This window comes from Triplophysa rosa, linkage group LG4, assembly GCF_024868665.1.
Source record: "Triplophysa rosa linkage group LG4, Trosa_1v2, whole genome shotgun sequence".
Taxonomy (NCBI): domain Eukaryota; kingdom Metazoa; phylum Chordata; class Actinopteri; order Cypriniformes; family Nemacheilidae; genus Triplophysa; species Triplophysa rosa.
The window spans coordinates 13,577,010-13,593,303 of record NC_079893.1 but is presented as its reverse complement, the minus strand read 5'-3'; the positions used below and the strand labels follow the sequence as shown (position 1 = coordinate 13,593,303).

General features: G+C 38.9%; 1 protein-coding gene across 1 annotated transcript in view; it reads left to right on the top strand.

Moving 5' to 3' along the window:
• Positions 1-16,294, top strand: part of dchs2 (dachsous cadherin-related 2) — a 59,183-nt gene that overhangs the window by 24,688 nt on the left and 18,201 nt on the right. Inside the window, 5 exon segments of the mRNA XM_057331024.1 lie at positions 9,621-10,655; positions 10,873-11,060; positions 14,858-14,954; positions 15,047-15,204; positions 15,440-16,247. Of these exon segments, the coding sequence (XP_057187007.1) occupies positions 9,621-10,655; positions 10,873-11,060; positions 14,858-14,954; positions 15,047-15,204; positions 15,440-16,247 (2,286 nt within the window).

Here is a 16,294-nt window from a genome sequence, read left to right as displayed (position 1 = left end):
GCCCTCCTCAAATGAGGTGTTTGTTTCCTTGGTGGCTGCAATCTTGCATGTTCTAGACACTTTTGCCCAGACTTTGTCGTACTGCCTTTTACAATCTTTGGATGTCATCCAATTATTATACTGGTGTCTCTAACAAAAATAAAAAATAAATCCCAACAAAAAACTATAGCCTCCTTCTCCTTAAGTATTAAATAACATTCTTTTTGACACACTCTTCAGACAAATTGATGTTTTAATACCACCACCATAAAATATATTTAAACAACTTAACTTACTTTTTTGGATGACATAACTGCCAGAGCCCCTATGAAAATACAAACAAACAAAAGTTGTTATGCATTGGTATGTATCAAAATTAGTGGCAATAGAGTACAAATAAAGTACAGCTAAATCAACAAGAATTATTTAAATGTTGTAATAACAAAAAAATATGTACAATAATATAAAGAATGTACAAAGGACAAGAGACAAGAACACTGATTGGGGTTTCTTTTTTAAACACTGTTGTTTTATTGCATTATTGTTTGATTATTATTGTAGGCCTACTGTAACAAAGTGAAATTTACAGTCAAAACAGCATGTGGTTGCTACATCACTGTAAATGATATGGACATTTTATATAATTTTACTGCAGCAATTGCATGAGAGCTTATACTTACTAGTATTTAATAGTAATTCCTAATGATGTGTCATTTATTTATGTAGCAATTCATTAATAGTGGAACAGTATTCAACCACAGAGACTACCAAAAAATTTAAGTTAAGCTATTGAATATTACTTACCTTGGAATAAAAGAGGAACAAAGAATAAGCTGAAAGCAATTCAAGACAAAAGAAATGATCAAAAAATGCAAAAAGTTCTGTTAAAATAAAATATTAATCTTTCATACAATATTTTCCTTTATTGTAAAATGTTTTATTATGAAATATATTGTACCTTATTTAAAATGACGAAAGCAGCAACAATTTTAAATATTAAATTTTACATTTAATTTAAAGGACATGGTTTTAGAAAATAAATAATATAGGTCATATATTAAGTTTTTACACATTTTAAATGAACAATGTTTCATGTTGAAGTCAACTGAAGCTCTGTTGATTCTTAGTGTAGCATTTAAGCTCACTTTACAATAATACTAAATCTTTAATAATTATATAACCTCAGACTATATCAATAAACAGTAAATTTATAATGTTGTGGTTTGTAAAGTACAATTCAATAATGCCTGTGGAGTAAAATATTAGTGTAGCACACAATCTTTGGAATTAATTATAATTATTTTCCACATCCAATTCCAGGTTACGATATGCAAAAGTTTTAACATTAATCTCTTAATTTTGCAGTAAGCAGTGTTATCTACCCTTAAGAAATGCAAAAATGTCTAAAAACGCCACATTTAAAGGTCTACTGTTTGGGGGAAATTTTTCATACAGCTTTCAGAACGGCCTCCAGACAGTGTGAACACTCATATCTCAGTTTGTAATTGTCTGATTGAATTACAGGAGGAATGTAAGAACAAACATGTCAATTATTTAGGACATCAAACAGGATTATACATTATTTTTTTATTTTATAATCTAAGCTCAAAGATGGTAGTGTGCTTAAAGAACATGAACTTAATAGTACGTTCACCCTACAACTTTAACGTAAACATTAGCGTAAAGCGTAAATTTTGTCCATGTGTGTTAATTGCTCTGGAAATCATTCTACTTTCACATAATTTGGTTTAGGCAAATAAATGACTTGCATTTTATCATGGATAGCTAGCTAAGTGCAAATGAAGAGAATAGTTCACTTTTTTTTCTAAATTAATCATTCCAGTTAATTGCATCAGAATCAGAGCTTTTGAAACAAATTGAATTGAGTTAAGATTGGAACAAAATCTAAAGCTTGTGAATGAAATGGAATCTGTATCAACCCCCACTCCTACATGTGACAACTATTTGCAAAGCCAAAGATGCAGTGATCCTGGTGGCGTAAAAAAACCTTCTGGATTTATTAAGCTACTGCTACCAGACTAGCAAAACTGATAAAAAAGAAGCATCATTATTAGGCCTATATGTGTAAAATATTGTATTGTACTTTAATTTGCCATTTGTTGTAACTTCAGTTGATTTAATGTTAAATGTTTCTAGTTAGTCAAAACACAACACACACCAGACTCGTTGTGGCGCGATGCAATGTGACAAAAGACAATAGAACCCATTAGAACTCAAAATTTTGTCCACATGTGGGACGTCACTCGCATCCTGTGTAAACAGGGTGTTAGAGTACAAAACCAAAGTGCTCTATGCTATGGCTCTAGAAGTGTGTTTAGAGTGTAGTAGCTGCTGTTTACAGACAGGCGAATGGAAGAAAAAGAAGTAACATCACAGCCCTACAACTGACTGATCATTAAAATAACTTTATATACCTACCTAACCAAAGATGTTATATAGCTGCTGCTGACAAACAAGCAAAGGAAAGAAAAAGAAGAAACATCACTCACAGTAATATGAATGTGGTTTAAAATATCCTTTGATTAAGACATTTCAGTGCCACAAAACAAAAGAGTTGTATTTGTTTATATTAGTTATAGCATTATCTAACCTTAACAATACTTCTAAGACTTTAAAGGAGTAGTTTGCTTCAAAATGAAAATTCTGTCAACATTTACTCACCTTCGTGTCATTTTAAACCTGTGTGACTTTCTTTGTTCTGCAAAACACAAATGATGATATTTTGTTTGGTAACCAAAAACCGTTGGTCCCCATTCACTTCTATTGTATGGTCACAAAACCAATGCAAGTGAATGGAGACCAATGATTTTCTGATTTTCAACATTTCATGTTCTGGAGAACAAAGAAAGTCATACAGGTTTAAAAATGTCAAGAGAGTGAGTAAATGATCACAAAATTTTAATTTGGGGGTGAACTACTCCTTTAATTCTTGTTCATTTCAGCATTTAATAATACATATTCAAAATCATATATGATAAAATGGTTAATACACAGCAATTGCATTGGTATTAACTAATATTAACATAATAAATCCCAAAAAACTATTTTGCTCATTGTTAGTTGATGTTAGCTAATGCATAAACAAACCTATTGTAACCTTTATGCAAATACTGATAATGTGTTTAAAAAATATACTTACAAAGCCAAAGATACAGAAATCCTGGGTGGCTCTTAAAATAACCTTTGGGGTTTATTTAGATGCTGCTGACAGAAAAGGAAAGGGGAGAAAAAAAGAAACACTGAAATAATCACTGAATATATGTGACATAAAAAAATAATTGACTAATCAGTAACTTACAAACATTACAAACTAATTTACAGATGGTGGATTTTTTATTATTTTTATTTAGGCCTACAAGACCTATTCTTTTAATAGACTAAAACATTAGTATGACTCTAATACCATGATGTAGCATCAGTCAACAAAATACTGTGTCTAATAGTGAGTCAAAACTTATACTTACAAAGCCAAATATGCTTTATGGTGTGGCTCTTATAAGAGCCTTTGGGGTGTAATTAGCTGCTGTTGACACAAAAGCTAAGGGAGAAAAAGAAACATCACTGAATACATGTCAGATATTACACTTGTCTACATCATTTTTAATCAATTAATGTTATAAACATGGTAAATAACATAGTATCCTAGATGAATCACTTACAGAATCAGATGATAATCAACACTGAAAAAAGAAGAGAGTATATGACTTTTAAATAAATTAATATTTAAAAAAAACTTTTCACCTATTGAAAAGAAGCCACATTAGAATGTTTTTGTTCTTGGATTACTCTCACAATTTTACTCTCTGGTGTAAACACTGGCCTTAATGTTTTACTTTTATTACATTTTTTCATGATGTTTTATAATTGTTTTTGTGCTGTTGTTATTCAGTTTCATAACTATTATTACTAAAATCTTCCAAACCAAGTTTGTGCAAAGCAAAGTTTGCAGAAAGGTCAGAAAGTGTGTGTGTGTGCGTGTGTGTGTGTGTGTGTGTGGTCGGTCGGCCCTCACTGAGGCAGGACATTTCGATTCCTGTGGAGACATCAGTGCAAAACAGCAGTGCAAAACACAACGTTGGATATCGTTGTTATTATTATGAAGTGTAAAAAGTGCGTTTGGAAAAGGAATCTGATTATTTTATCTATAGGCCAGAGTTTCCCTCCCCACAGCTGCGTGTGTAAATGAGAGGAAGAGACCGCGCGCGCACAAAACCTCTGAGACGGCGCTATTTCCATATAAGGAATCACATTTACTCAAGTTACATCACATACAGTTAACCGCATTTAACAGTAGCATACCTTGAATTGATGAATGTTTTGGGTGAATACTAGACGTGGTACATATACTGGAAAAGCGAGTGAGCCAATTATATAAACATTTTATGAGTTTTATCTGAAAGAGGGGTTTTTTGAGGAAAACGTACAGGTCCCTCAGATTTCCCTCAAACAGTGTCCTGTTAAAAATGGCCTAGCTTCATATATTTTTTACGGTCATTGACATTTGTAGTGGGGTAACGTTTAAAATGTAACTTATATAAGAATTTTGTAAATAATTTGTTTCAAAAAGTACTTACCAAAAACTTGAAGCGAGCTGCAGCGGTCCAGTCAGACGGAGTCAGTCAGGCTGTGCGCGAGCTGGACACATACGTCAGTTATAAACCAGGGTCTCGCGCTGGTTTTGCTCACGATAAAAATCTAACCTTTTTAGTTTTTCAATCATACAAAAATATTTATTTTGTCACACCTGCGTTGTAGCCTATTTTCCCAGTATAAAAAATAATAAAATAGTGTGTTATAAATTTAATTATTTATATATTGTTTTTGCAGAAGAATTATTATAAGCATAATTATAATTATAATCAATTGAATTAATGTTTTGTAATACAAAGCTAAGGTTGGTCTTTTCTCTAGTCAAAATCTGAGAATGACAATGAAGTTTCTGGAAAACCTTTAAATGCTGTACCAAAAAAGACCACTAGGGGACATCAAACCCGTCCATCCAAAATCATGTTAGTCATACATGCTTTGGAATAGCCTACAGGTCTTATGTTGATCACGTTTTAGAGGATACACTTGGTACATTATTGCTCAACAAGAAAAAAAAATAGGCCTACAAAAATTATCTATAAAATTAAGTAAAATAAATAAATAAATAAACCTGCAAAAAATGTACATTACTTTAACTCTGATTCAAGACATGATACATCAACTATGAATATAGGCTATCCCTGCTGACAAAAACAATAGAGCCCTACCCGAAAATTTAATTAATTTAATGGTTATAATGGATTTGTATTGGTTTTGATGAAAACTATAATTTGCCCTCCATTATTATTGGCACCCTTGGTAAAATATGAGCAAAGAGGCTGTAAAAATGCATTGTTTTTCGCTTTGATCTTTTATTTTAAAAAATCTACAAAATTCCAACATTTAATTGAAGGAAAACAATTTGAAGTAAGGGTAATATCACATTGTAAAAAAGTTTTTCTTCCTTACATGTTGGCTACAATTGTTGGCACCCTTGTATTTAATACACTCCGCAACGTTCATTTATAAGAAAAACAGCTCTGGGTGTTTTCTTTTCAGTCTGTTGAGGTTTGAGAATACACTGCGAGTCACCCGAGTTTCTCCAGATCGGTCAAATGTTGGTGCTCCCTCTTCTTCAGTTCACCCCACTCATTTTCTATATTTTTCAGATCAGGCAATTGGGATGGCAATGGCAGGATCTTGATTTTGTGTTCAGTGACTCTTTTTTTTTTTGTTGATTTTGATGTTTGTTTTGAACCAATGTGCTGATGGAAGATCTATCCACGACCCATTATAATGTTTCTAGCAATGCAAGTCAAGCTTTGATTTTTTTATTTGTTGGTATTTGATAAAATACATGATGCCATGTATCTGAACAAGATGTCCAGAACCTTGTGTTATTGCTCCCCAAAAAAACTTTTCATATGGCCATAGACCCCAGTCCTGTTTAAAGTTACAGTATTAATATGGTGGAGTTTATTTTTGCATAAGAGCAGAAGATTTGTTTCTTGAACAGTGTCCCATACAACTTGTGGTGATGGAGGTGCAGTTTTCCTGTATTTTTATTATATTTTTTTCTGACACTAAAATTCAACTAATTTCTGCAAATCTTCATCTGTGATCCTTGAAGAGTCTTTGGCCACTCAAAATATTCTCATTCTCTTTGCTGTGCAATAACACAATATAGACACATTCTCTTTCAGGCAGATTTTCAACATCTCCAGTCCATTAAAACTTGCTAATTATTGCCCTGATGCTGGAAATTGGCATTTTTATTGTTTTAACCATTGCCTTTTAAATCCACTTTCTATTTTGTGTAGCTATACAATCTTTTGCTGCACATCAGAACTATATTCTTTGGTTTAACCCATTGTGATGAATGATTAAGGGGGTTAGGGCTAGATTTATGTCTATCTTAAACGAAGATTAATTTATTTATTATAAGTCAAATGTCACTTTAATTTAAGTTTTATAATCAACATGTCAGTAAAATAATCTTTCTGAAAATGTTTCACAGTTGTTAAAATAAGCAAAGCAAATTTGTGATCGTTATACTGTGTAGTAGCCTATACACCAGACCGGAATTACTGTTCCTACATAAACTACTATATCATAAAACATTGGTCAAATATATATTTTCTAGAGTGTTACCTTTCCGATGATAATACTTTGTCATAATTACAATTTAACTGTGCAATTGAATTATATAACGTTAGGTATCTTTGTAATATGATCAGCAAAGAAGAAACTTTGTTGTTTATTTTTAATAACTTAATAACTTCTAACAGTTTATAGTGCATCAAAGCAGCTGCACAAAACAAAGAAAACCATCGTAAGATGGACACAAAAGAAAAGAAATATAAAATGGAGAAGGTAAGGGAAAATCACATGCAAACACACAGACAAGTATGCTATTACACAGGCATTGTATAGCCTACTTGTTTATATTATCAGTACAACTCTCGTGGTATTATTGCATGTTTGCAGATAAAGATACTTTAAATATATTATCAAAAGGTCAAAGGAGAATTTGCAATAATATTATGGATTGCAGTTGGCATGGGAAAAGAAGATATGAATGTCCATTATCACCGTTAATTTAAGGAATAACCAAATTCTTAATTGTTAAAAGCAACGTCATTGGTCACGGCAAAGTACGCGACCATCGACACGACAAAGTACGCGACCATTGACACGACTGATTGCTTAGTTTGCAATGCATAAACCACACCCCATACACAATGTCCTCGGAAGGTCCGCCAAGTAACGTTACAAAGCGGACCTAATGCGGACGTCCTTTGAAGGTCCGCAAGCGAACGTCACAGAGCTGACCAAATGCGGACGTCCTCTAAAGTCCGCCAGCGAACGTTACAGGGCGGACCAAAAGCGGACGTCCTCTAAAGGTCCGCCAGCGAACGTTACAGGGCGGACCAAATGCGGACGTTCTCTAAAGGTCCGGGAGAGAACGTTAAAAGCGGACCAAGTAAGGACCTAATGCGGACGTTCGCAACGTCCGGGGGACGTCCCCTGTTTGCTGAGGAGAGCCAGGGGCCCATGCGCGCTTGGGGCCCAGGCAAGGGTAAGAAAATTTCACATAACAGCGTTTACGCCAAATTCATTTGTGTGCGCACATTGAGGTGCACACACAAAACATTGTTTCTGAATTAGAAAATCTGTCTTTTGATTTAGTCACTTTTACGAGCCATCTAGCGGCTTTTGTTCAGAAGAAGCGCATAGCGACAAATCTAGCGACTTCTTGGATAAACCTTAGCTTTCATTCAGTGCGAAAATGTCGCCAGTGCTGCCCCGCGAGCGCGAGGTCTCTCTTTCCCGGCGCAGGGATCCCTTCTCTCGGCGTCACTCTGTACAGTGAGTGGCAGGAAGAAGCACCACCGTACGACAGGTGACTCGTGAATAAAATGAGTACAAAACAGCGTTTCCAACAACCTGTCACTGTTATCGACTGTTTGGATATATAAACATGAACAAATTTCATCCGTAAATATGCACATGGTTACCATGAGGCTGTGTGAAAGATCATATAACGTTAGCCGAAATCACCGCTTTTTATTGTGAGTTGGATGATGTCGCGTCATGAACTGACAACAGAAACTGAAAACACAGTATGTCAATGAGAACGGATTTATTGTTGTAAACATGAGTTGATATACCCTCGCGGGCTGTCTTAAATCTTAAAAGGTAAGCGTTTTTTACATTTATTTGGTGGTGCTTCCTTGCCAATTATGAATTATTTTATATTGATATAATGTTGATCAGTAACTGCCCTACTTTACCAATATTAAGCCTTCATTATTAGATAATCCACAGTGCTTTTACATACATTGCAAAATGTTGACATACGCACACTGATGTCGTAATATATAGGCTAAAGAATTATACTTATAATACTCGTTAATGCCGTTTACTGTAACACATTACATCTTAAATAAGAACGTGAGTCGCAAGGTGCTTGTTATACAAATAAAGTTTAACAAATAGACAAATTACTCTTGAAGTACAATCATTGACAAAGACTGCCCATTTATTCTTAGAAAAATAAAGATGAAAATATTTGAAAATTGCACTTAAGAATATTCTTAAAAACCTTCTGTAATTTATCTTAAGAAAGTTCTTATATTTTCTCTTAAGAACAGTTTTGCATGTCCTGCATGTTTGTGTGTGAATTATGGAAGAATCTGATAGAACTGATTTGGTAGAGGTGTGGTAGTGTGTGCTGCTTGCATATGCCAGTGAGTTACAGTATGCTGGGAAATGTCTTAATATTGTTGTTGCTGGTCCAGAAAAGCATTGTTGCAATCATGAGGTGTAAAGTATGATGGAGGATGTGTACAGGTGTTGATATAGTCCTTCAGGTTGTGATCATAGTTTGTAACTTGTCAATGTAATCCTGTAAAAGATAGAGGTGTTTATACGCATGGTAGGCTAATTAAAAACTCTATTGTGTGCATGTGTATGTGGGGGGGGTCCATAAAACACTTGTGCCCAGGGGCCTCTGAATTCTTAATCCGGGCCTGGTCATAAGTAGACATCAGACAATATATATATAATGTATAAAACAATAAAAACGGGCCAGTTCACTGCACCTTTAAGAACTTGCTCTCTATTGTACCTCTCGAGTGTCAGTCTCCATTTATCATAAACTCAGTGTGGGGCGTCACGTTCGATTACAAGACATTCTGTATCAGAAGCAATATGTGTTTGGTGATAATGACGTCTAAGATGCTGCATCAATGTGACGTTTCTTTATCTGAAAAATGGGAATGAAACATTCTGTAAAAAGCTAAAAATGTTATATGTTCTTTATGCATAGCTTTTGTGTGACTTTATAAAACTTACATATAGCACAAATGTCCTTATATGGTGCTTTAAAGTATTTCTGTCCTATTTGGGTATAGATGAACATGTGGTCACTAAATGTTTTCAACTGTGTGAGGGTTAAAAATTTGATTTTGTATTCCAAATGACACAGGATATTTTATTTTTAGCAACCTCTTTGTTTAATTACTATAAGATGTGTTTATGTCAAAATTTTGTTGATTCAGCTGATATTTAAATTTTCCTTCTAATTGCAGATTCATTGGAGGTAGTCTCATACGTTATATCCTCTGGTGATCCACAGGGGCTTTTCACAGTAGATACCCACACAGGCATCATCACTACAAACAAACTTTTAGACCATGAGTCCATCTCTCGTGTTCTCCTGACCTTACAGTTCCACACAGGAACCCTTCCTATCTACAGCAGTGCTCAGGTCAATATCTCCATAACAGATGTCAACGACAACCCTCCTGTATTCCCCAAGAACTCAGAACGCATCACCTTATCCCATAACACCCCTCCAGGGACACCGCTCTTCCTTGCACATGCTGAAGATAGTGACAGTGGCCTTAATGGCAGAATTCATTACGTGTTGCATCCTGAGAGCCAACTGTTTACCATTCACCCACATCTCGGGACTCTCACTCTGAACAGTGACCTCTCTGGCGATTCTCGACAGAGGTACGAGTTCACTATTATAGCCAAAGATGAAGGTCAACCTTCTTTGAACTCTACTCTAGATCTTATAATAGAGATGGACAAATCAGACCTGGCAGAAGAGACACTATCCTTTGAAACATTGGTATACCAGGTGGAAATTGGAGAAAGTGCCATAAAAGACAACAGAGTGATTCAGGTTCGTGCTTATAGTTCAAGAACCCAGAGCAGAGGAACCCATGCCTTAACATCCCCTGTCATCAAATACTCTCTTGAACCCATCACTGTGGTCCCACCTTTCAGGATCCACCCAGAGAGTGGATGGATGTTTGTTTCTCAGCGTCTTGACTACGAAACTCAACCCAAGTACAGATTCAGCATCTATGCAACCGTGCACGACGGTTCAATGGAGGCCACTGCCACGGCAGCTGTGGTTGTTACGGTTCAGGATGAGAATGACAATGCACCTGTATTTAGTAGGGATGTGTATTTCTTTAGTGTGCAAGAGGGACCAGCCCCTCATGGGCTAATAGGAACAGTAAAAGCCACAGACAGAGATTCTCAGAATAATGGAATGTTATCCTACATCCTGTTGTCTGATGGAAAATACTTTAGCATCAACTCCAGAACAGGTCAGAATTACTTTCAAATGAATATCGAATGTCATTCAGATGATTCCTTGTGATTTTTATTATTTAATATTATTTTACAAATTGAGCTCCTATGATCTTATTTTGAGCACAGATGCCTGGAATTTTTGTTATTTTTAATGATGGAATTTTTGTTATTTTTAATGAAGACGTGTATACATCTTGAAAAGTGGTCTAAATTCTCTTTCTCTGGCTATAGGAGAGATCATAAACCTGGTGGCCTTGGATCGTGAGGAGCAGGCTCAACATGTGCTGAGGGTGATGGTGACAGATCAGGGTCGACCTCGTCTCAACAGCACAACTGTTGTTTACATTCTAGTCACAGACATCAACGACAACCCCCCACAGTTCATGCACCTGCCTGCAACTAAAGAGTTAACTATACAGGTCAAAGTCACACTTACTCTACAGGACACAGTCAGTACAACACAATTTTATCGAAATTAAATTAACCTATTACCAATAAGTTTAAAATAAAATGGAAGCAGAATAATAAAGAAATAGCACCCAATAAGAGCACAGCACATATAGTTTGGTAACACTTTACAATAAGGTTGTGTTTGTTAACATTAGTAAATGCATTAAAGGAATAGTTCACACAAAAAATGTAAATTCTGTCATCATTTACTCACCCTCAGGTTGTTCAAAACCTGTATAAATTTCTTTGTTCTGCTGAACACAAAGGAAGATACTTGGAAGAATGTCAGGACCCAAACAGATCCCACCCCCCATTTATTTCCATAGTAGGGAAAATAAATACTATAGGAGTCAATCGATTTGTTTGGTTCATTTTTGGGTGAACGCACCTTTAACTAACATGGACTAACTATGAGCAATATAGTTTTCAGCATTTATTAATCTTTTATCATGTTAGTTAGTCAACAATTATTCATGGTGTATTTAATTATGTTTTTTTTTAGTAAATTATGAACTAAACATGAACTAAGATTAATAAATGTTGTAGAAGTTTTGTTCATTGTTAGTCATTGTAAAGTGTTATAGATACTTCAATACATTTCAATACGATAAGCATCCCAAGGTGATACCTCAAGAAAATGGTTGATAAAAATGTTTGCATTGCATTTTACATTTTTGTGGTTACAACATAATTCTCATAGATATATTTGTGTTTTCTGTAGGTTTAGTGAGTTAATAAAATGGGGAAAAATATCCATAAAGTTAGTGACCCGGCCTAGATATACATTTGTTATTTTTTTTCTTACAGTTTATGAGAATACAGCTTTAGTGGAAAAGGTGTAGTTATGTGTCATGATTCTCAATGAGGATCCAGATGCAGACAGCGTAGAAGGGGTTAACAGAATTTATTACAAAAAACACAAATCAAACACCCACGATGGGGGAAGACAAAAAGAGAACAGCACTATAACCACATATAAAACAAACCAAAACTTCCCACGTGGGGGACAAAACCGGCAGACGAGGTAACCAAAAGAACCATATAAAACTGAGACAGGACTAACACTAGATAAACGCAAGACAGAGCAAAAACAATATATACGAGACAACTTACTAGAGCTTGAGACCAGGAACAATACAAGGTAATACAAAACGAATCAGCACAAGACAAGAGACACAAGGTTAATATATAGGGGAATACAAACGAGGGATGATAACACAGGGAGGGTGACGGGCAGGTGACAGGGATCAAACACTAAGGAGAAGCTAACGAGGTAACGAGAGGGCGGGGCTAGAAGACGCGACACCGGAGAGAACGCATATTATTGTCAAGAGGACAATAATACGTTTCTCTCCACACATAACAAGGGATCCTGCCGTGAATCACGACAAACCCCCCGCCTTAAGGAGCGATATCCTGACGCTCCTCAAGGTGACAAACAGGACAAGACAGACTGTGACAAAACAAAGAAAACAAAATCAATGGGCAGACAAGACAAACATAACATGGGTTGGGGTGAGCAATAAAAATAACAAACATGAGAGGGGGGGTGGGGCCAAACAAGAGCCCATAGGGGCAGTCCAGAAAAGGTTGGGGGAATAGTCCCAGTCCCCGGCTGCGCTCGAGGGCGCGGAGTCCTGGGGGACTTAGATAAGTCCTGGGGGGAACAGACTTTGACCCTGGGAGTCTCCCAGGGACCGGCTGGAAAGCGGCTGGACAGGGCTGCGCCGGCTGGAAGGGCTGTCCTGAAGCCGCTGGACGGCTGGAAGGCCGGCTGGACAGGGCTTGACGCCGGCTGGAAGGCCGGCTGGACAGGGCTTGACGCCGGCTGGAAGGCCGGCTGGACAGGGCTTGACGCCGGCTGGAAGGCCGGCTGGACAGGGCTTGACACCGGCTGGAAGGCCGGCTGGACACGGACTGGACGCCGGCTGGATCACCGGACTGGACGCCGGCTGGATCACCGGACTGGACGCCGGCTGGATCACCGGACTGGACTCGCCGGCTGGATCACCGGACTGGACGCCGGCTGGATCACCGGACTGGACGCCGGCTGGTCACCGGACTGGACGCAACGAGCTGGATCACCGGACTGGACACGGCTGGCACGGACTGGACACAAGACTGGACACGGACTGGACACAACGGACTGGACGCCGGCTGGACACCGGACTGGATACCGGCTGGACACAGGACTGGACACAATGACTGGACACAAGACTGGACGCCGGCTGCACGCACCGGACTGGACGCCGGCTGGACACCGGACTGGACGCCGGCTGCACCACCGGACTGGACGCCGGCTGACACCGGACTGGACGCCGGCTGGATCACCGGACTGGACGCCGGCTGACACCGGACTGGACGCCGGCTGCACCACCGGACTGGACGCCGGCTGCACCACCGGACTGGACGCCGGCTGACCACCGGACTGGATGCGGGCTGGACACGCTTCCCAGGAAGCCGCGCTGCCCGCCGGCCTCTTCTTCTTGAACCGAACACTCTGCCTGTGTGTCGGCTGCAAGAGTGGTAAGGAGCTAGCTCCGCTGGAATGCCTCTAGAAGAGGACCCCGAGGACACTCTCCTCCCCCGCTTGCCACGGAGGTGACTGGTGGTGACGAGGTAGCAGGGGATGAGGCGGAAGTGGGGTCTTCCAGGAAACCACAGCCAGGATGCGGTCCTCCGGTATGGGCAGAGGTGGTGGAGTTCCCGGCGCGGTAGGGTCCCGGGCTCCTCACTGCATCCGAACCGGAGTAGGTTGATGAAACCCAGGGCCTAAGCATCCTTACCTTCTGAGGCTTGAGGGTGTCATCGAGGTCAGCCGTTAAAAATGACTTTGAGTTCCGCCTCGGTGAACCCCGAATTGCCCGCAGAGGCTAGGAACTCCCAGGCGAAGTCCCTGATGTCCGCCCCTTCTGCGGAGGCCGTATAAGATGTGAGCCTCCTCGGCTCCGCAGGCCGCAAAGAGTGGAACTCGCTGTCTGCTGGGTCCTCTCTTGCATTCGTTCCTGCATTGATCTCAATGAGGATCCAGATGCAGACAGCGTAGAAGGGGTTAACAGAATTTATTACAAAAAACACAAATCAAACACCCACGATGGGGGAAGACAAAAAGAGAACAGCACTATAACCACATATAAAACATAAACCAAAACTTCCCACGTGGGGGACAAAACCGGCGGACGAGGTAACCAAAAGAACCATATAAATCTGAGACAGGACTAACACTAGATAAACGCAAGACAGAGCAAAAACAATATATACGAGACAACTTACTAGAGCTTGAGACCAGGAACAATACAAGGTAATACAAAACGAATCAGCACAAGACAAGAGACACAAGGTTAATATATAGGGGAATACAAACAAGGGATGATAACACAGGGAGGGTGACGGGCAGGTGACAGGGATCAAACACTAAGGAGAAGCTAACGAGGTAACGAGAGGGCGGGGCTAGAAGACGGGACACCGGAGAGAACGCATATTATTGTCAAGAGGACAATAATACGTTTCTCTCCACACATAACAAGGGATCCTGCCGTGAATCACGACAGTTATGGTTTATGCAGTTTCTGGCAGATGTAAAATGGCACATGTATACCATCATTTTTACAAAGCAGATTTTTTGCATGTTAGCTCAACTGGTACGGCATGGTTTTAGCCACACCATGGTCATGGGTTTAATATCCAGAGCACACAACTAATAAACATGTATATCTTTCTTAAATGCACTGTAAATGCATAAATGTAAATTTGGCTTGGTGTACAGGTGTGGGCAGGCATTCCAGTGGGCTCTGTTATAATCAGTATGTTTGCCAAAGACCAGGATGCTGGAGAAAATGGAACTGTCAGGTTTCTCATAAAAGGTAAAGTGATACAGAGATTGCAGTTGTTGTATAGCTAAATAGCAAATTAATTAAGTTTGATTCTGCATCGTACTTCTTCTTCATACCTTCAGATGATCGCATGGGCCACTTTAGTAGTGACAGCCGGAGTGGGGATATCAAGGTGACAGAGCGATTCTCCTCAAACCCGCAGATGAATTATACCCTGAAGGTGGTTGCCATAGACAGTGGCTCTGTACCTCTGGAGGAGACTGCAGTTGTTCACATACAGGTGCTCAAAGTTATGAAAACACAGATGTGTGCGTCACATTTTTTAATAACATAATCTGGAGAAAGGTGTTGGAGAGCTGGTCTGTTCACAAAAGTGATGTTGTGCCATTGTCTATGTTTAAAGTGTATTTTAAGTGACCTTGGATTGAAGTGTTTGGTAAAATAGTTATATATTTATTCCTTAATTAATCTTTATTCTTCTTTAAGACAGTGTCTGAGGCTGTTTTTTATTACAGGTTTATGCTGATTTTCAAGGCTTCAGACACTTTACGGTACAAGAAGATGTGAAGATTGGAACTGTTATTGGATCACTTGGGATTTCTATGGCACCAGATACACAGTTGCGATACTCTATTGTGGAGGGCGATGGAAAGTTGCAGTTTAGTATCCAAAGTGGCGAACTCTATGTGGCGCAGCATCTGGACTACGAAGTCACACAGCGTTACTTTTTGGTTGTACTTGCAGAAGCCCCGCCCACATTCAATGCCACCATATTTGTAGCAATCAGTGTAACTGATGTCAATGACCACACCCCCTGGTTCCCCTATAATGACAACATTGTAGCATTCTGTGTCCAGGAGGACATGGTCAATGGAACAGCGGTGTATGTCTTTAACGCACGCGATGGGGACGGAAGCCTGCAAAACAGTGAGCTGTTTTATTCTTTGACCTTTGACCCTGATGTTTCCAAAGAGGAACTGCCTTTTCACATCAACCCTCACACTGGAGTCCTCATGACAAACACGCAGCTGGACCGCGAGCGTAGCAAAAGCTACATATTTAAAGTGACTGCCAGTGACCACATGGGTGACCCTAACAATCAGAAACATCCCTCTGTCATAGCTCAGGTGATTCTGTTGGACGTCAATGACAACAGCCCCACGTTTGTTTCTGTGGATACAGTTCGTGTCTCAGAAGATGCAGAGTTGGGACTGTTTTTTCATCACATGATGGCCAAAGATGAAGATGAAGGAAGTAACGGACATGTGATTTACAGTATTTTATCAGGAAATAAAAAGGGCTACTTTCACATTGAAGAGACAGGTAGGATGCCTATTATGGGATAGATTTAAGTGAAAATGATTTTTTGG